Raw genomic sequence first — 20,615 nt, forward strand, 5'->3', positions numbered from 1 at the left:
AACTCAATACAGTAGGCCTGACACGATCACCCGTATCACCTGACACGACCACCCGTGTCACCTGACATGGACCATGTCAGGCAAAACAAGGCAGATGGAACCAAAGACAGAAGCCTGACACGGCCCGTGTCAGGTCAGCAGGAGGTCGTAGTGAGGCATCTTAGGCGTGTCAGGATGGACAGTGAGCTGACACGGCCACCCGTGTCAGTCCAATCGCAGATTTTTCCCGTTTTTGGGCCTTTCACCGGGATTTAGCTGCAGGGATGTTTTGGAGATTTCCACATTTTGCTTAGGGATTTTTCACTATATTAAGAGAGTTTCTACATGAGAAAAGATTATCTTAGAAGGAGGTGAACACAACATTGTTAAACGAGTAAGGATTATAGAGATCAAGGAATTCGGAGAGCGGTGTCACCACTTCACCTCCAGGTGAAGCTGACAAGTATGAATATGCAGACATTTTAAAGAAAATTGAAGGAGATTGAAGAAAAATGAAAAGAGAGGGTAAGGGATAAGAAGTTGTGTGAAAAATTATGAAAAGATGATGTTGTATTTATAGATGGAGTGGTGGAGCAGTAGCCGCATGTATTGGTGCACACATAGAATGCACTATACATGCATACGCATGCGTCATTGCATGTGTCGCCTTCACATACATACACTATTGCATGTGGCGTCAATGAATAACATTTTCATTGGATGTGCCAATGCAACTGACGCATAAGTTATATTTTTTTGAAAAATAATTATTTTGATAAATATTTTAAAAAAATGATTATTTTAAAATTTTAATTAAAAAAATAATCATTTTAAAAAAAAATTCTAATAAATTTGAATTTCATCTGAATAAAAAATAAATAGTTTTGATAGGATTATATTAATTATTTTAATTTATATAATTATATGTAGGGAAAAAGTGACCTCATCAAGAGACGCAAATCAGAAATAAATTTAAATCCTAGGAAGAATAAGTGCAAGGCTGTGCGCGTGGATTAAGAAAAACAATGAATAACGAAAACCATTGGCGCGCGCAACCATTGTTTTGTGTCATTTCCTCTAGAAAAGTCAATACTTCCTTCCTTTCTCCTTCTCAATTTTCATCCTCCATCTCCCACAGTTTCCCCAAACAACAATAATAAATAAAAATGGCTAACACATTTCACACCACTCATACAATCTCTAACCAATGGCCAGGTTTCACCCAAAACACACATTCTCCACCAAAATCATCACCATCATCTTCCTCTCTCTATCGACATTCATTGCCATTGCTTTCATAGGTAACCACATCTTCCACTCTTCCGCTCACCTATCTGTCACTTCCAATTGGCTCGATATCCCTTACAACACCACCATAACACCGCCACCTCATAAACAACACGTTGTCAAGAACAAAACTCCCCAGAGATTTCTTTCTGCTACATTTGCGGATTTACCCGCTCCTCAATGGAATTGGGAGCAAATGGATTCGGCTCCTGTCCCTCGTTTAGATGGTTACGCTATTCAGATCCAAAATCTATTTTATGTCTTTTCAGGATACGCCAATCTTGATCATGTTAGTATTATTTTCTTATCACTTTTATATCTCATTAGTAACAATGATGATTCACCGTGTGTGTGATGATTTGTTTATTGGTTTCTTACATTTGCAGGTGCACTCTCATGTTGATGTGTTTGATTTCAGGAGCAATGAGTGGGTAGATAAGTTTGATACACCAAAAGAAATGGCTCATTCACACTTGGGAGTTGCAACTGATAGGAGGTACATATATATAGTCTCTGGACAGTATGGTCCACAGTGTAGAGGACCTATTTCCACTGTCTTTGTCTTAGATACCAAAACAAAGAAATGGGATCATTTGCCTCCATTGCCTTTCCCCAGGTATCAATTGTAATTATTGTATTACCTTATTGTATACAACTCATACCAATATAAATATACCATAATGTGATCTCATACAAGAATATAAATATACTATAGTGTGATCTCATTAGACACACAACATTATACAGAAAAACACTCTTTCAATAATTTATATAATTTATACTGTTTTTACCATTGGGATTTTCAGGTATGCTCCTGCAACTCAATTGTGGAGGGGAAGACTCCATGTCATGGGTGGTGGCAAGGAGAATCGTCATACACCTGCCTTAGATCATTGGAGTCTGGCTGTAAAGGATGGGAAGGCTTTGGAGAAACAATGGCGGACTGAAATTCCTATTCCGCGTGGTGGACCACATAGGTCAGTACACTACCTATATTCTTCTAGTTAGATCTTTATGCCTGCGCAATGGTTAACCTTAATGTTTGTTCTCATTACATTCAAACAATACAAGACACTATAAGTTTGACTTCAAATCCAAATAGTGAATAGAATCTAATTAACATGACTCAGGATTTATCATCATCTATCGGAACTCTAGATGAAATTAATGTTTGAAATAGATATACACTAGTGACTTGTATCGATTAGATATAGTTTTGTATGAAATCAAGATACGACTCACACCGATAACTATGATTGATTCTATATAATGGGAATATTGGTTGAGATTTTGATTTGATATTTTGGTGATACCCATATACCACGGCATCTTCTGCTGATGATTTTAATAAAATAACACTTTTAAATATTTAAATAGAAATCCATGTTTTAAGAAAACCAAACCTGGGTCACTACAAAGTACAAACCTAAGAAGCTTTTAAAGGATTACTTGAAAAGTAATGCAATATTCATTGTCTATGAAAGGAAATTGTTGGACTTTCGTCTAACCTTCACCTTATTTGGTGTTGTAGGGCTTGCATTGTGGTTAATGATCACCTTTATGTTATCGGTGGACAAGAGGGTGATTTCATGCCTAAACCAGGCTCACCAATATTCAAGTGTTCACGCAGACATGAGGTATTACCTTCTTTGGTTATTAGTTGCATAAATGAGTTCCCTGTTGCATATTGTAATTTAGATAGTTGAATTCAAAGATATGGAAAATGAAATTGAACTTGATTGTCTGTTGTAACTTGTATATAATCTTCTTCATAATTACACCTCTTTTGTCACACCTAATAGATATGATACCATTGGGGCACAGGGTGTGTGAGTGCTGTAATATACATGAGAGACTGGCATACATTGAATTCTTAATATTAAATTTTCTCGCGATGCTTTTGTTTTGAGGCCTTAAGCTTTATAAAATTTCAGGTGGTCTATGGAGATGTTTATATGCTGGATGATGAAATGAAATGGAAAGTTTTGCCACCTATGCCAAAGCCAAACTCCCATATAGAGTGTGCATGGGTAATTGTCAACAATTCAATTATTATTACTGGAGGTACAACAGAAAAGCACCCAGTTACAAAAAGAATGATGCTGGTTGGAGAGGTCTTCCAATTTAACTTAGACTCTATGGTACTGTTTTGCTCTTTACATATTTTGGTTATGTATTTCTTTTTATCCTTTAATATCTCTTACTCTGTGTATTACTAACTATTATAATTTTCCATACATGAAATGTTAACACGGGTTTCTGTTTTTTTCGGTTAGAACAATTGGCAAATACCAAATTTAGAAATGTGAAACAAGTGAGACTAAAAAGCTTATAGAGACTAAAACAAATGGTTTTTGTAGGGACTTAAAAGACTTATAGCAGAAGCCACAATTAACTTCTTAAAATTGTTTTTTTGATAATCATGCCATTCTATAACAGATGTGTTTGGTCTTGTAGTTTATTATGACATTCTTTTGTTCATACTGAGCTGATAAATAGTACATGTGGGTCATTTTGTTCGCTGTTAAAAATGATCATAGTTGGGCATTTCAAGTAAGCTGAAATGGTTTTACTATTGATTGCAGAAATGGTCAGTGATCGGAAAACTTCCATACCGAGTTAAAACAACATTAGCTGGATTTTGGGATGGATGGCTATACTTTACATCAGGACAGAGGGACAGAGGACCGGATAATCCACAACCCAGAAAGGTTGTTGGAGAAACGTGGAGAACGAAATTATGTTTGTCATAGTTTGTAATCATCAAGGTGCTCATATCAATTTGCTTCCAATTTTTGGCATGATATAAATTATTTGTTTTCCTTTTCTACTGCTTCATTACATTTTTTTTATTGTTGAAGAAAATTGCTTCATTACCCTAGTTGGGCAACTTTGTGTACATAGTGTAGGTATGATTAATAGATATTGGATTTTTGAAAGAATGTTACTATGACCAGTCATTACATAACATCAATCGCACCTGTTATAGTATCTAAGCAAAGTGAGTATCCAAAATCTTCAAATTTTGGCAGTAATAGACTAATTTTTATAGCAGTATGAACATAATGTATAGTTCATGAAGCATGAGCAGCCAGTACAGTATCAACAAGCTCAACCACCACTGGGATTTGCTGGCTATTAGTGACATTTTCTTCTGCATTTCTTGTTTCTGTGCAGCTGCTTACTCTTCTCATGATCCTGGATTGCAGTTTTGAACAGCACCGACCAAAAATATTGGTTGTCCATCTCCATATTCTCCATACTTGTGTTAATGTTAAAACTGTGTGGCTTGTCAAAGTTTCTACATTCTTCACTAACCAACAAATCATGTAACATGACAACCCAAGAATAGCAATAGTAGAACAGATCGAAAACAGACCAAGGTAAGGCAGAAGGCCTATCGATGTATTATTTTTTCCCTTGCTCTTTAAATCAGAACAGTTAGCTTTGCGTCCATTTTCTATCCCATCCAACATTTCTTTTTCTAGCTGTTCCGTTTCTCCACTCTCTATCATACTAAGCAATGCCTCTGATATGTCGGAAGCTAGACTTGAACCTTTTGGAAATACCTATGGTTTGAAACCATGCAATGTAGCACAAAAGTTGGATCAGTTTTTGAAAAATTAAGAAAAGCATGCGTAGCTAAGGTTTTAAATTGCAGGTAAAGTACCAGTTCTTTATATTGTAGAAAAATGTGGTCAGCGAATGTGATCGCAGTTATGGTCATCAACCATTTTTTAAAAGTGTAATGTCATGTAACTTAGTGAGTGTTTAAATGTTAGATTTAGTTTACGGAAACATCTGTTGGGTCTAAAATTTTAATCTAATTACCCCAATTTCACTTCTACCAAACATGTCAAAAATTCAGTGACAGTGAGAGGAGAGAAACCCACAAAACCAAAGCCACCAAGCCTGTAAGTGTTCCCTGCTTTGATAAAGCCCTTACACGAGTACTTTGCTAGGAAGACTTTAGCATGAGGCGCGACGAAGAAGGCAGCTTCTATTTCCTTGTTATCAAAGGCAGCAGGGTAGTCACTCATGGAATTTATTTTCCTTATGTTCTCAGGCTTGAATTTTAGTACTACAGTCAAATACTTGACAATAAAGGAATTTCCATCACAACCAATTGGGGAATTTCTTTCTTTAAGGGTCTGTATATCTAACACAGATGGCTTTACTTGTGAAATAGTTATAGATGTCAAACTTGCTGTGAAACTATTTGTCACAATGAAAATAGCAAATAACCAGGGTGTCAGTACAACTTGAGCTAAGGGTCTTCTTATTGGTTCTCCTGCATATTGAAAATGTACAATGAATTAGGATTATGCTTTTCAAAGCTATGAGTTAAGCCTAACTCAACCATACAAGATTGTCTTGTTACAGGACTTACTGTGTGCATAAAATAGTACAGTGACTAAAAACCATAGCATGGACCCAAATCCCCTTAGATCTTCATTTACTTCCCTTTCAATCAACCAAATAACAAATCCAACAAAAACATGCATAGCTGTCATCATCAACCACATCTCTTTTGTAAAGGCAGCCAAAAACATCCATGTTTCTTTTGATTTTGCTGGTTGTTCAGTAACCACCATGTGTAGGCCAGATTCAATATAAGGTTGTGAGAATTCCACTAAATGATATCTATATGCCACTATTGATGTATCACCAACCGCAGCATCCAATGTCTGCATCAGAAACAAAATGTTAGATTTGTGTTAAGCAGAAGCAACGATAAACTAGTTAGCAGTTACCATACCTTATTGTAGACATGATCAACCATTTCATCATATGACCCATTGAAGGGAAAAAACGTGTAATTTAAAATATAAGGTAAACGTTTGACAGCTGCTTCAAAGATACTGATTGAGAAACCAGTGACTGTAGGTTCGTTGTTTCCCTGATCATATTCAACATTCACAAACTGAGTAAAAGCACCGTTTGAAGGTATTGCTATTTTCAATGTCCTTTCCTCATTATTGTGACCCTTGGGAACTGATTGCGATTCTCCCGGCCAATAAACTGTTTTGAAAACTCCATTTGAATCATCATTATTTGTGCTTATCTCCATTACCTTATTATGGCTAACAATGTTCTTGGAAAACCCAAGTGCTGGAGACCAAAATGCCATTTCTCTATAACTTTTCCCAATCACATTAATTATGTTGAAAGTTGGTGATTGCAACAATTGTCCATTCTTTGAGAAAGTCTTTCCACTCAGTCTTTCAAATTTTCCCTGTGATGATTTATTTGCAGCCTTAGCAATAGCCTTAGTTGCATCATATGTTTGGAGTGCAAAGATACTTGGGTTTATGTTATCTTCTTCAGGGTATTCCAAAGCAAACTTTCTTTGGAATTTGAACTTAAACTGTCTAAAAGCCCCACTCTTTTCAATGAAGTGTGTTTTAAATCCAACAACACCTTGCATGTTGAAGATAACAGAAGAATTAACTGAATCAAGAAGGCCAGCAACTTCATTTGGGATAATCCACACAGAACCTTTTTCCATCAAACCTATTTGTTTTGCTTTCTCACAAAGCATGCTAGCTAGCTCTAAAGAAGAATGAACAATCAGGTAGACCCTATTACTCATCCTTTTCAGCTTATTAAGCTCATTTTCAATTGTAGTTTTTGGGTCTGGAAGAGTGGATAAGGAAGGAAAAACTAAATGGTTATCAATATCAGAACCAACTAGTTTAAGAGAATAAGAGAGGCTAAGTAGTATCCCCGGATCAGACGAAAAGTCGTTATTAAGTTCATAAATTACTGTCACCTTTTTCCATCCGAATTCTCCTACAATGGCTGATATGCATTGAATGTGAAGGCTAATATCATCCCCTAGTTGGATGAAATGTGGCAATCTAGGAGATAATAGTTCTGGTCTGGCTGAAAATGAAGTTAGAGACATGATAGGAATGGTGTTTATGGTGTCACTGAATTCACTTGCAAGTGTTGCTTCGTTGTGTCTAATAGTTCCTATGATAGCTTGCACTTGGTTGCACTGTGAGAGATCCATAACTAAATAAAAGCATATTGGTGTTAGAATTAGTATCCCATGGACCTTAAAAATAGATAATATTTGTATTTTATGATATGTTTGGTTGATATGAGGGGAGGTAGGGAGCATAATAATTATTTTTGTTAGATCAAAAAATGAAGGGGAGATTTTAATACCAAAAAACATTCCATTTATTTTTTACACCATTGTGATTTAGTGAAAACTGGAAATTATATTTCAAGATGTAAGTATTAATCTTTTATGTAGGTTATTTTAACTTAAACGAGTCCGCAAATTAATGGGTTGAATATAAATTACTACTACTAATAAAAATATATAATTTACCATACTTAAAGAGAATAAATATCTATCATTTATAGTTTAAAAATTGTTGGAACAAAATTGATTAACACCGCATCTTTTGGGTTTTGATAATAACAAAGTATTTAAAAAATAATTGGACATTCTAACATCTATTCAAGTTTGCAGGAATATAATCATTAAGAACAAATGAAGAGATGTTTGAGGAATATGCATCTGAAGATCAGACTCTGGCTCTGAAGTCCACTTCTGAAGACCCTGCCTTTGATGAAGATCCAGACCATGAAGAAGTCAACTCTAAAGAAAGTCAGCCTTTGGTGACCCAGACTTTGAAGTTTCAGAAGCTAAGAAGTGGATTATGATGTGCACTAATGGAATCAAGAGACATATGCATGCTTAGTCTTCAGACTCCCTTTCCAAGGATTGACTATTATGTCTCATTGGCCAAGAAGAAGGTTGGAATATCTCGTGAGTTGCAAGCTTCTTCCAACCACTCAAGTCATTTATTGTCATCACATTTTCTCTTATTTGCATGATTTTTTAAATTGATGGCAAGGGGAAAGCAAAAGCCTGACTATTGATTATTCTTACTTAGATCTGATTGTTTTTCATATATTATTTTTCTCCAATATCTTATCTTTTCTTATTTTTTTGTTAATGACAAAAGAGGGAGAGAAGAGTATTTAAGCATATGAATTTGACGATTATTTTTACTATGCTTAATGTATGAAGATTAATATTATTATGCTATTAAAGGAATTTAATTAACCTGAATATGACTTAGGGGGAGATTACAAACCATACCCTTTGGACTATTAGACTCAGGGGGAGTTTATATAAGAGTAAGACCCTAAAGTCAAAATGCTAATTTAACTGACAACCATTATTCTTAAATATCTATGTTTGTCATCATAAAAAAGGGGGAGATTGATTAATATCATATCCCTTGGCTTTTGATGATAACAAAGTTTTAAAGAAGAATTGAGCTTTATAAAATTTGTTCAAGTTTGTAAGAATATAATAATTAAGAACAAATGAAGACATGCTTGAGGAATATGCATCTAAAGATCAAACTATGACTCTGAAGATCACTTTTAAAGACTCTTCCTCTGACGGAGATCCAGACTCTGAAGAAGTCAACTCTGTAGAAAGTCAGCCTATGGTGACCCAGACTCTGAAGTTTCAAAAGCCAAGAAGTGGAATTTGATGTGATCAACCTCTAAAGAGTCAAGTCTGAAGAAATTCAACTTCCAAAGAAAAAACTCTTCAATCGAGGCAACTCTGACAGACTTATAACTTTTGATCACGTGAAAAATTAAGGAAAAATCTCTCTCTTGGGTGTCTGAGCTTCAACAGATAATTTCTCTTGCAGAAATGTGCTTTGTTTATGTGTCTAATCAAGTACAAATCTATCCAACATTTTTTGTGAGAGTATTCAACGTATCTTTTTATCCTATCTATAAAAGGAGTTGCAGACCTGAAGAAGAAGACTATTAAGCTTTATTGAATACGCTACAACAAGACTCTAAACATTGACAATCAAAGAGAAGCTACTCTATCAAATTTGTTAGACTTAGAACATCTTAACACTTATATATTTGAGAAGTTCTTAAGTCTTAGAGTATTTATGAGTTGTATTATGTCTACACCTCTTATTGCATATCAAGTGTAATTGTTACTCAAATCTCTTAACAATTTATTATAGAGTCAGAAGTCTCTTGCTTTAGAGCTTGAGCATTTGAAGTCTCTTACCTGTGTGTTTTAGCAAATGAAGTATTTGACTTGTGTGCTAGAGGAAGAAATTCTTGAGATTGTGTGCTTGAGCAAGGAAGTCTCAGACTTGTGTGTTTGAGCAAGGAAGTCTTATAGTTGTGTATATAAGCAAAAGAAGTATCTTGTTTGTGTGCTTGAGCATTTGTAATCAGTTTGGTATAGTAGAAATCCCTTGGAAGTACAAGGGGATTGAACTACTCTCAAGTTGTGAGAGGAACCAGGATAACTGATTGTGTCTCTTGTGCTTTTACTTTACTTGCTTTTGAGCAATATTCCGCTGATATCTATTGTTTACCTCTGAGTCAGATTCTACTGTAGAATATGATAAAGATGTCCAAGAGTTCATACTCCGAAAGGCTCTGATTCAGACTCTGAATTGAAGATTTAGACTCTGATTAAATTCAGTCAGAAGCAGAAGAAGAAAAGCTTGAGAAAAGCCAACACAATTCAACCCACTTTCTTGTGTTTTTCGCACCTTCAAAAACAACCCTTTTAAAGTTATTGTTGTTCAACCTTTTAATTAGAAGATATGCAAGGTTGTTTTGAAAGAAGACATATAAGCTACAAATTAGGCCATTATATATCTAGTTTTTTTATGAAGTGTATATCAACTTCAATAAACTTCATTCTATCATGTTGCATTGGATTGTGGGGATGATAATTGAAGTTTTGTTATCACAATAAATTCTCTTTGATTCATCCTATTTTATCCTTAAGTCTTCCAAGATGATCTTCAACCATAGTAATCCATCAATCCCTTGTACCATTTCCTTAAACTCAACTTTAAATTAGATCTTTATATCACACTTTATTTTTTACTCTTTCATGTCACAAGACTTTCACCTAGAAAAGTGAAATATCATGTAGTTAATCTCTTTTTTATAGTATGACCTACATTGTCAGCATCAATATATACTTCAAAATCCATACTTCCATTCCGTTTAAACAAAAATGCTATAGTTGGAGATTCTTTCAAATATTGCGATTTAGAATCTAAATAAATCTTCTTTGGTTGATGCGTATATAAATTTGTTGAATAAAGTTCAATACATTCCCTTATCAACCACAATATAATTTGTATTTTCCATCTTTCCATTTACAAATATATTCCTTTAGGGTATGCTAACCTAAATCTATAAATAGAGGGAGTAACCCTTATTCTTGTAATGTTGCATTCATAACATTGTATTCACAAAATTTTCCAGTTGCAAAGTGAATAATAAGTTTTCTACAGGTTGTAGGCAGAGAGAAACTCTGCAGAATATTCTTCTTCTCCTTCATCGTTCTTTCTTTTCTTTCTCCATTGTTCTTCTATTTTTCATTGTTATTGTGTGGGTGATAACAATCTTCTTCATCAAGATTGATATAAATTCTCCATAGGTTGTGGTGGATTTCCAATATTTTCTATCAAGAGCTCCGGTTTAAACGATTCGTGGGAAGAAAATCACGATGGAGATGAATAATCCAAACGGGCATTTTCCAGCAAATCTTCTGATTCTCAAGTACAACAATTATGAGAATTGGTGCAAGCAGATAAAAATTGTGTTATGTTATCAAGATCTTTGGGATCTTGTGAAGGAAGGAGTAACAACGCTTGTAGAAAATGCGACAGATCAAAAAAATGTCGCACATAAAGAATTGAAGAAGAAATATTATAAAGCTCTCTTTATAATCCATCAATGTGTTGATGCATATAACTTTGAAAAGGTTAGTGATGTAGAGTCAGGGAAATAAGCATGTGAAATTCTGGAGAAGTCGTTTGGAGGGGCGGAAAAGGTGAAAGAGGTGAGGTTACAAACTCACAAAAGGACGTATGAATTACTTCAAATGGAAGACAATGAAAGCATAATTGATTTCTTCACCAAGGTTACGAAACCGGTGAATCAAATCAAGGTATGTGGAGAAGTGTTGACATCAAGATCTGTTATTGGAAAGATCTTGAGGCCGTTGGCTCCAAAGTTTGACCATGTGGTAATAGCCATAGAAGAGTCAAAATATTTGTCAAAACTGACAAAGGAAGAGCTTCAAGGGACACTTGAATCTCATGAACAAAGAATGGCTGAAAGAGCTGTAGGAAAGCGGAGAGTGATATGGCTTTGCAGGCGCAATCAACAAAAGAAAGAAAAGGCAAAAGAAGCTGGAATGGCAACAAAGGTAGAGAAGGCTGCAAGAATTCGATTGGTCAAAATCAATAAGAAGGAAACTGGTCGAATCAGAGAAAACCCTGGTACCAAGGCAACCAAAGAGGTGGTGCTGCAGGTAGAGGAAGAGGTGGTGGTCAAAATCCAGACAAGAGTCACATTCACTGTTACAATTGTCAGAAGTATGGTCATTATTCTAGTGATTGTCCAGAAAAGCAGAAGAATCAAGAAACTTATGCAAAACTGGCGAAACATGAAGAAGAAGAGACGTTGTTAATGGTTACAATAAGAGATAAAGAGAGACTCAAGAACCAATGGTACTTGGACTCAGGATGCTCATCACACATGTCTAGAAGGAAAGATTGGTTTGTCAACATAAATCCATCAATGAAGAACATGGTGAAATTTGCAAATGACAACACTCTAGCAGCTGAAGGTGTTGGTGATTTTCTAATTATGAGGAAAGATGGCAAGAGGTCACTAATTTCAAATGTGTTCTACGTACCATGCATGAAGAGCAATTTGCTCAGCATAGGGAAATTAGTCGAAAAGAACTACAAGGTTTCGATCGAAGACAGGATGATGAGAGTTCTCGACTCAAATGGAAAGTTGATCTTGAAGGCTCCAATGTCTCAGAATAGAACCTCCAAGATTGAGCTTAATGTGTTGGAGCTTAAGTGCCTTGCAACAGCAGCCAACAAAGATGAATGGATATGGCATTATAGACTTAACCATCTCAATTTCAAAGACATCAGAGATTTGAAGAGAAGAATTATGGTTTCAGGATTACCAGAAATCGACATTCCAAACGAAGTGTGTGAAGAATGTGTGCAGGAGAAGTATCATAAGAACAACTTCAATAAGGATGTAGGAAGCAGGTCAAAGGCAATTCTTGAAGTCATATACATTGATGTATGTGGTCCTATCCAGGTGGATTCGGTTGGAGGTAACAAATACTTTATTACATTCATATATGATTTCAGTCGAAAACCGTGGACTTACCTGATCAAGAAGAAAAGTGAAGTGATCGAGGTATTTCCCAAGTTTAAATCTATGGTCGAAAGACAAAACGATCGAAAGATCAAGATTCCGAGGACTGATGGTGGTGGAGAATATGTGTCGAAAGACTTCAACGCATTATGTGTGAAAGAAGGGATTGTTACTGAGGTGGTGTCACCCTACACTCCACAGTAGAATGAAGTTGCAGAAAGGAAGAATATAACCATCATGAATATGGTGAGAAGTATGTTGAAAGGCAAGCATCTACCCAAAGAATTATGGGGAGAAGCTGTGTCGACTACAACATATATCCTGAACAGATGTCCAACAAAGAAGCTAGAAGGAATCACGCCAGAAGAATGTTGGTCTGGTGTCAAGCCTAGCTTGAGTCATCTGAAGGTGCTTGGATCTATGGCACATAAACATGTGCCAGATTAATTGAGAAGAAAACTTGATGACAAGTCGAGTCAGATGATCCTGATGGGATATCATTCGACTGGAGGATACAATTTGTTCGACCCAATGAATAAGCATGTGGTGATCAACAGGGACGTGATCATAGATGAGCTTAAGGAATGTGATTGGACTGAGAATGTTAAGAAGGATTCAGTGAGAATCTTTTGCAATGCTAGTGAAGTCGAAGTACAAAGAAAATAAAGTTATAAGGGAAAGAGAGTAAGCATTAGATATTTAGACAAGTTTGGCCTAACCACTTTGTCTATTCTTGTCCCTAAGAGTTTTCTCTTGAGTGTTTCACCAAATAGAGATGTGATTTTTTCATAGGTTATGCCCATGAACCTTCTTACAACCAAACTAGAGATTTATACTAGCTAATACTCAAATCAAACAAGATATTTTAACGGGATAATCTCATGAAACAAACAAAGTTTTTACTAGGTTGAGCTCACAAACCAAAAGGTCTCATAATTTATTAAAAAACATAATAATTATTTAAGGATGCATATAAAAACATTTTTGGCGTTTTATCCAATAAGAGAGATTTTAAAACATTTTAGAGAGTGTATGTATGTGAGTTTCCTTAGTATCGTAAGATTTACTCTTATTCTTTTATATTAAATTGGTCACTCAGACACACACTAAGCGCATGACCAAGCAGACTTTCACACTTCCTCTTTTTTAGAGCTTCAAGTCTCTTTGCTAAACTCATCTTTGGCTTAGCACTTCAATTGGAACTAGAATATTCAAATTGACGAGGCTTTGGATGATCTCACAAACCAAACAAATTTTTTACCAGGTGTAGCTCACGAATAAAAAATGCCTCATGATTGATTAAAAAACTCAATAATTATTTAATGGTGCATATAAAAACATTTTCTGGTGTTTTATCAAATAAGAGAGTTTGTGAAACATTTTAGAGAGTGTATGTGTGTGAGTTGCCTTAGTATCCTAAGAGTTACTCTTATTCTTTTATATTAAACTGACCACTCAGACACACGCTAAGCGTATGGCAAAACATAATTTCACACTTCCTCTTTTTTAGAGCTTCAAGTCTCTTTTCTAAATTCATCTTTGAATTAACACTTCAACTGGAACTTGAATATTCAAATTTATGAGACTTGAGATAACTTATAGATCAGTTCCATCATCAGAGGTTATTGGATAAAGAACATGGAAGACTTCACTAAATTTCATTTGACCTTAGATGTTGTTATTGTTGAGGTGACTTGACATTTGATCTCACGGAGAATATCTTGATAAATAAAGACTTCACGGAATGTTGTTTGACATGTGGTGTAGTCATAATCAAAATCAACAAGATCATATAATAATTGTAGACAGTTGTATGTGCAAACACATAAATCCACAACCATGTCATAGATGAGTGATGTGAAATGATTCTAACATTCGTGGGAGAACTAAAATCCCCTAACACTGCATTCATTCACATCCATTCTTGGCATTGTTTTCCCCAACCTCTATATAATAGTTATTCTGCACGATAACCTCTTTAATGGAAACAATGAACTTCTTGGCGAGAGACTCGTTGAAGTGCTAATCTTTTTAAGTCAATTCTAAAAGGCTCCCACAAATATTTTTTAATTGGGGTGTACCATTTTGATGGCTAGCTCCTTGAACCTGGATAGGTATTCTCTCAGGGATTTATAATGTCCTTGACGAACATTGAACAAATCGGTCGTTGAGACCCTATGATGTTTTCTTGTAGAGAATTAGTGAACCATCTTATTGGAGAGGTATTGGTATCTGCTCACAGAGAACCTGGGTAGGTTCATATACCATCTCAACTTTTTCTCCTTAAGTGTGTCGGAAAAGAGTTTACACTTTAGGGAGTCAGTGACATTTATAATCACCGTCTGAGCATTGATGGCGCTAATATGCTCTAGTAGGTCGTTTTTTCTGTCAAAGGTTACAAGCGATGGCGGCTTGAAATTATGTGGTACTGACGCATCCCAAATTTCATCGGAGAGGGGTTGGAAATCTAGGATCTCTATACCCTTCGACTGGTAAACCTCATGCTGACGTTGTTGTTGAAGATGCAAAATGTTGTCTTGCAAAGTTTTGTTATAGCGACATAATCATTCCATAGGGTCTTGCATCTCCGCTCTAGCTTCTTGGTTGTTTTTCCTGGTGCCGGCGCCGGCGCCATGTCTCACCATTGTGGAACAAAGATCATAGCGACAAATGTTTCAGATAAGAGTGTGGTTAGAGTTAGTTTTTTTATCCCAGGATAGACCCCAATTGTACTTGCAGTGAATACAATAGATACTACCCTGCATGCAATAAGATACACAAGAATACTTATTTTGTTCTTATATGTTAAAATGAATGGTTTACTCGAGTGCCTAGCTGGCTTAGCTGAGTATTTATAGATGAGAACTTTGATGGAGGAGTCAGCGAAGAGATCAATTCTCACACATACAAAACTGGCTACACGTCTCTCGGGTATGTCTGATTATAAGAATGACAGGAGAGTCGTCCTATTATATTAGAAGTGGGGTCAATCCAATGAAAAATAAGTTATTCCTTGACGGAGTCTTATTCCACTCGTTTAGGATAAGTCCTACCACGTCCTCCACGAGTGGGAATGAGTCGAATTGGATCACATGCTTGCCGTGTGACCTCGCCTTCCACTACCCAAGTACTCGTCCCGTTCCTTGAAGGTTGGAGACTTGGTCGACCGAGCCTTTTAGGCCTCTATTGAAGACATTCTAGTCCAAAGTCTTTCAAATACAAAGCGTGTAAGGGTGAAGTGATTAAGGTAGGACATTTCAGTCAACAATTAATATTAACCAAATATAATTATACAAAGACTAGCAAACCATAACATATTAAGAGTGAGGAGATAGTCTGATTCCCTCCCTTTTCATTTGTCCCAACTAAAAACTATATCAAGGATGATAAACATGTAAGTTATGAAATATCATGTGCATATATCAAAAATAAATTTGTGCAACTTAATTTGGTAACAACTATATATGGATGAAGAAGTTGAGGAAAAAAAACACATTCGACATGAGAGACAGACAAGTAATGTGATTCTATATGCTGCAACATGACAAAAAGTTGGAAGGAATGTTACCACTTGCAATTACTTGAGCTGAATTGCCATGGGAGTCTTTTATCTGCAGATCCATTTTGGAAGAACTGACTTGGTTAATGTTGAACTCTTCCACTGCGATTTCCATTGCTATCTTCTGTTGTTTTCCCATTAATGAAGCCAAATCAAGCACAGCACCTATGCTCATATTAGTACAACTTTTTGGCACTAAGCAGTGGCTTGTTTGCACTCTTGACCATGCCAACAAGTACGAAACAATACTGAAGCAGATAATGAGTTGCAATGAAGAATTCCTCCCCATTCCAGAAATATCCATAGACAAAGAGAGTGACATAAGTTTGAGTCATTGACTTTGTGCATGAGTATTAGTAAACCTCATCTTTTTAACTTTCCTATGATTCCTTTCATTTCCTTCTCCAATAATACTTGAATATTAAATTTGTAGCCTATTCGTTAGGAGAAATAATAATACTATTTTTTCCTTCCAAAAGTTTCCTTAATATTTTTGTAACAAATATTATTGACTTATTATTGATTGGGAATAGAGACTAAGAATAATTACAAACACCCACTCTCTTTAATTTATCAAGGTGTCTTTAAATTAATGGCAAAATCATGAGAACTTACATATACAGGTAATATACCTCGAGTATCTTATTATGTACTAGTACATCAGTAAGTTGAACCAGTTACTCTAAGTAAATTATTTTTATGATAAATATGCTAGAATGTTTGAATAGAGAAAAGTCAACGGAAGACTATGCATGAGTAATGCTGTTCTATATTCAGATCAAAGTAATCACTGCAGCTTAAAAAACGATTTTGGTTTGAGTCAGTCTTATAATGGAACTTTCCATGCTACTCCCTTCTTTGATTTTTTCTTTCTTTCTTACAATACAATTTCTTAAGTTTTAACTCATTCTTAACATAATGACCTGTATAATAAAAAATGTCATCTCATTTAGAAATTTCTTTTAATACACGCATCTCATATGGAAAAATATTGAAACTCAGCTTAAGTTTAGAATTCCACGTAAATATTGTTAACGTCAAACCATTAGACTTTAATAACAAGGAAATTTAACTAGGTATATAGATTATTCTCTACGGAAGCGAGAACAAGTGGCATGTACCGTGAAGATGCTTTTGGTATGGTTGTGACGGTTCCCCTCCGGTGTTAAGAGAAAGTATTTGTAAAAAGGGTTAACATTCTTTAACATTAAAGTCAATAAGAGATTAGATTGGATTTTTGCGAGTGTGTAACAAATCGTACTTAAGTGTGACTCAATGTAACATTCATATAGGAGGGTGGTTATAAATTATAATGGTCTTCTGGTTGTCCAAAGTGAAGTGCGGGTAGCCGAAGATCAACGACTCTAATAAAAGGAGATGTGTGCTTCCGTGCAGTGATGTAGGCGTACTTGTATGACTCTGGTGAACTCCCGAAGAGAATTGAGTCTATGTGGATTGGGATGATCTTTGCAATTGCCACCCAATTTCTTGTTGACACTCATGAAATTTCATGAAATGAGGTCGACCCATAAGTATGAATTGAGGTAATATTTTCCATTGAAAGATATTGCTTGTTAAGGATGCTTTGTAGTGGCAATGCTTAGTGGGAGTAGTTGGCATGTGGAACATGGACATTAAATGCACTTAGTGCAAACGGAAAAATTTGAACGACGCAAGCCCCCATGTGGAACATGGACATTAAATGCACTTAGTGCAAACGGAAAAATTTGAACGACGCAAGCCCCCACATGTCCCCCACGCGCAGGGAAGGAAAACAACACGTCTAAGTCCACTTGAGTGCACTCAAGGGAAGTTTTAGAATCGATAAGCCATCTAAATCGTTGGATTTACTCTTTAGTCTTCTAGTGAATTGTGGCCGTTGAAGTTGGATCTTAGTTTACAAAGAAAAGTGGGACTTTGCATTTCATTTTCATTTTCCGACTTATTCTTTGCGTAAAAAGTGTAATCAAAGAGTTCACTTGCTCCGTCTTCATTACTTGAGGTTCTCAAATTCAGATTGTTTCGCTCAAATAACCTGCATCTTCATCCACATTTTCATACAACCTACATTAAAACCCAAACCATTTCCCTTTACTAAAACTTGACAATATTCTACTGGTCAAGGGCTTGACTTCAAATCTAATAAGCATCAGTCAGCTAGGGGATCAAAGTCTAAATATCATCTTCACTAAAACTGAGAAAAAGGAAGAGTATGGCTGAGATAAGGACAGCCAGGAGAGAGAAAAAGGTTGCTGGTATAGGTCCCTCCAAGTCTTGGAGCAAAGTAGAGGTCAGAAAGAGGAAAGAAAGTAGTGAGAGCTCAGAATCTGATAAGAATGTCGAAGACGATATCCCAGACATCTCCTTTATTAAAAGGAAGGTTGTACAGAAGTCTCCAAACAAAGTGGTTGTTGTTCATCTAGACAAATGGAGGTTTGTCACTCAAAGAAGGGTAGCGGTTGAAAGAGAATTGGGAAAAGAGGTTGTTGAAGTAAGGGAAGTAATGAAGTTAATTAAGGCAGTTGGTCTTATGAAGACTGTGACTGCTCTGCCTCAGTGCTATGAGGGGCTTGTCAAAGAATTCATTGTAAACATACCTGAGGAGATTTATGGAAAAAGCAGCAGGGAGTTCTGCAAAGTTGTTGTTAGGGGTAAGTGTGTGAAACTTTCACCAACCATCATCAACAAGTTCCTAGGGAGAGGAACTGATGGGGGGTAGATCTAGAGACCACAGACAATGAGGTATGTAGGATGATTACAGCTGGTCAAGTTAAGGAATGGCCTAGTAGGAAACACCTATCAGCTAGTAAACTAACTGTCAAGTATGCCATCTTACACAAGATTGGTTCAGCTAATTGGGTACCTACTAATCATGTATCTACCATCTCCATTGTTCTTGGAAGAATCATTCATGCAATTGGAACTAAGATAAACTATGATTTTGGAAAGTTTGTGTTTGATCAAACCATCAGACAGGCCTCCACTAATGTTGTGAAGTTGCCCATTGCATTCCCATCCATCATCTGTGGCATTATCCTGAGTCAACAACCAGGCATCCTAAGTGCAAGTGACATTCCAAGCAGGAGAAAGATCCCTTTATCAATTCACTATAAGCTGTTTGAGGGAAGTCATGTCAATGATGTAGTCATGAGATCTGCCATAAGGGAACCTGCATCTCAAGGAAGCTTAATTGACCAACTAAGAGATACCTGCAAGGAATTGGAGAATGGTATAAAGGTGGCCAAGGCAAGAAAAGAAGCTTTAGAAGCACTTATTTGTAGCCTGGAAAAAGAGGAGATAGAGAAAGCTGGTAAGGATTCAGATGCAAAAGCACAATCCAGTAACAGCTCTGAAAGCTCTGATGGCTCTGAAGGTGAAGATGAAGGTGAAGGTGATACTTCTTCCTCTGATTGATGGTTCCCCCTCTTGTTTGTTAAATACTAAAGACTGTATGAGGTGTGCTGTGAAGACTGTGAAACTGTTGTGTCTGATGTTTTGGGTGATGTTCTGCTGCTGCTATATGGAGTTCTTGATTTTTTAAAATTGTGTGATGTGTGGCAGTCCTTATTGATGCCTATTTTATAATATTTAGGGCTCTTGTTGAGTTCCTTGGATTTGTTCATTATCTCAGCTTGCACAGCTGTGTATAATGATGGTTTTTACTGCATGAATATTATGTTTTAACATGTTTAATGTTATAACATATGTCCTGACATTCTCTGACAGACTAATTGACATTAATTTTGTCTAATTGGTCACCTTTGGTCAATTTTGACTAAAAAGGGGGAGAAGTGTTGATATGGAGTGTGGAAGCAGCTGTGGAGTTGTGAGATGTATGCTGATCTGGAGGACAGCTATTATTGAAGGAAGTGCACAGGTGTTAAAACAGAATGTTGTTCTATTTACAGATGTCAAAGGGGATGTCTAATATGGTGTGCAGGTGCTGATGTTGTAGCAGATGTCAGAATGACATTCTGGCTAGTACAGGTACTGGAATTACAGTAGCTGTTATTTGATGAATGCACAGATACAGGTGCTGATGTTGTAGCAGATGTCAGAATGACATTCTAGCTGGTACAGGTACTGGAATTACAGTAGTTGTTATTTGATGTGTCATACGGTGAACTGGACTTTTTTGTGGTTTTAATCGCAATGTCGCGGTTAGCAAGAGTCGCCACCGACTTTTCTTTTATCCAATAAGGAAAGGTGGAAAAGAACAGGAAAAACCTTAATTTAGATTTTGGGTTCGGGAGGTACATTATACAAAGGGAAGGTGTTAGCACCCTTTGTATCCATGGTTATCCATGGGCTCTTAATTGCTCGATCACTTATATTATTTTTGTCTAAAAAAAAAAGTGTTTGTGAATTGTTTAGAAAAATTGTTTTGAAAAGAGAATTTAACTTTGTAATGATTCTTGTATGAATGTATACAAAGTGATTATCTCGTTTAGTTTTGAAAATTGTTTAGAAAAATATAACTCGGTAATGATTCTAGTATGAATGTATACCAAGTGGTGATTTTCTGAAGGTATTTTGAAAGGTGTGAGGTGTGAAAAAATGTTTTAGG

The 20,615-nt window shown here is 36.0% G+C and overlaps 2 protein-coding genes across 9 annotated transcripts; one reads left to right on the forward strand and one right to left on the reverse strand.

The window, feature by feature from the left end:
* Positions 1-967: 967 nt before the first annotated feature.
* LOC127128134 (kelch repeat-containing protein At3g27220) lies at positions 968-8,301 on the forward strand. 8 transcript variants are annotated; one of them, XR_007805699.1, is made up of 8 exons: positions 968-1,555; positions 1,653-1,882; positions 2,073-2,243; positions 2,798-2,903; positions 3,201-3,407; positions 3,852-4,034; positions 4,444-6,841; positions 7,747-8,301. XR_007805699.1 is itself a non-coding variant. In XM_051057381.1 (7 exons), exons 1-6 carry the CDS (start codon positions 1,187-1,189, stop codon positions 4,017-4,019), a joined length of 1,251 nt encoding a protein of 416 aa, XP_050913338.1. In that variant the 5' UTR covers positions 968-1,186; the 3' UTR covers positions 4,020-4,034; positions 7,747-8,301. The 8 variants fall into 8 exon arrangements, 4 of the variants coding, with proteins under 4 accessions (XP_050913338.1, XP_050913335.1, XP_050913337.1 ...); XR_007805700.1 differs by having other exon boundaries at positions 7,754-8,301; XR_007805702.1 differs by having other exon boundaries at positions 4,444-4,649.
* Positions 4,341-16,423, reverse strand: LOC127128135 (glutamate receptor 2.9). Its single transcript, XM_051057382.1, has 5 exons — positions 16,058-16,423; positions 6,026-7,284; positions 5,657-5,954; positions 5,160-5,557; positions 4,341-4,835 (listed from the first exon to the last, which is right to left on the reverse strand). Exons 1-5 carry the CDS (start codon positions 16,368-16,370, stop codon positions 4,341-4,343), a joined length of 2,763 nt encoding a protein of 920 aa, XP_050913339.1. The 5' UTR covers positions 16,371-16,423.
* Between the last annotated feature and the right edge of the window lie 4,192 nt (positions 16,424-20,615).

Source organism: Lathyrus oleraceus, chromosome 3, assembly GCF_024323335.1.
Source record: "Lathyrus oleraceus cultivar Zhongwan6 chromosome 3, CAAS_Psat_ZW6_1.0, whole genome shotgun sequence".
Classification (NCBI taxonomy): Eukaryota; Viridiplantae; Streptophyta; class Magnoliopsida; order Fabales; family Fabaceae; genus Lathyrus; species Lathyrus oleraceus.

Excerpts from the sequence above, each read along its gene's own strand:
- LOC127128135 (XM_051057382.1), bottom strand. The coding sequence starts at position 16,370 with ATGTCACTCTCTTTGTCTATGGATATTTCTGGAATGGGGAGGAATTCT. Across the intron at positions 7,285-16,057 it reads AGCTCAAGTAATTGCAAGTG|TTATGGATCTCTCACAGTGC; the intron begins GTAACATTCCTT and ends GCTTTTATTTAG. Across the intron at positions 5,955-6,025 it reads TTGATCATGTCTACAATAAG|ACATTGGATGCTGCGGTTGG; the intron begins GTATGGTAACTG and ends TTTCTGATGCAG.
- LOC127128134 (XM_051057381.1), top strand. The coding sequence starts at position 1,187 with ATGGCCAGGTTTCACCCAAAACACACATTCTCCACCAAAATCATCACC. Across the intron at positions 1,883-2,072 it reads CCTCCATTGCCTTTCCCCAG|GTATGCTCCTGCAACTCAAT; the intron begins GTATCAATTGTA and ends TGGGATTTTCAG. Across the intron at positions 2,244-2,797 it reads CCGCGTGGTGGACCACATAG|GGCTTGCATTGTGGTTAATG; the intron begins GTCAGTACACTA and ends TTGGTGTTGTAG.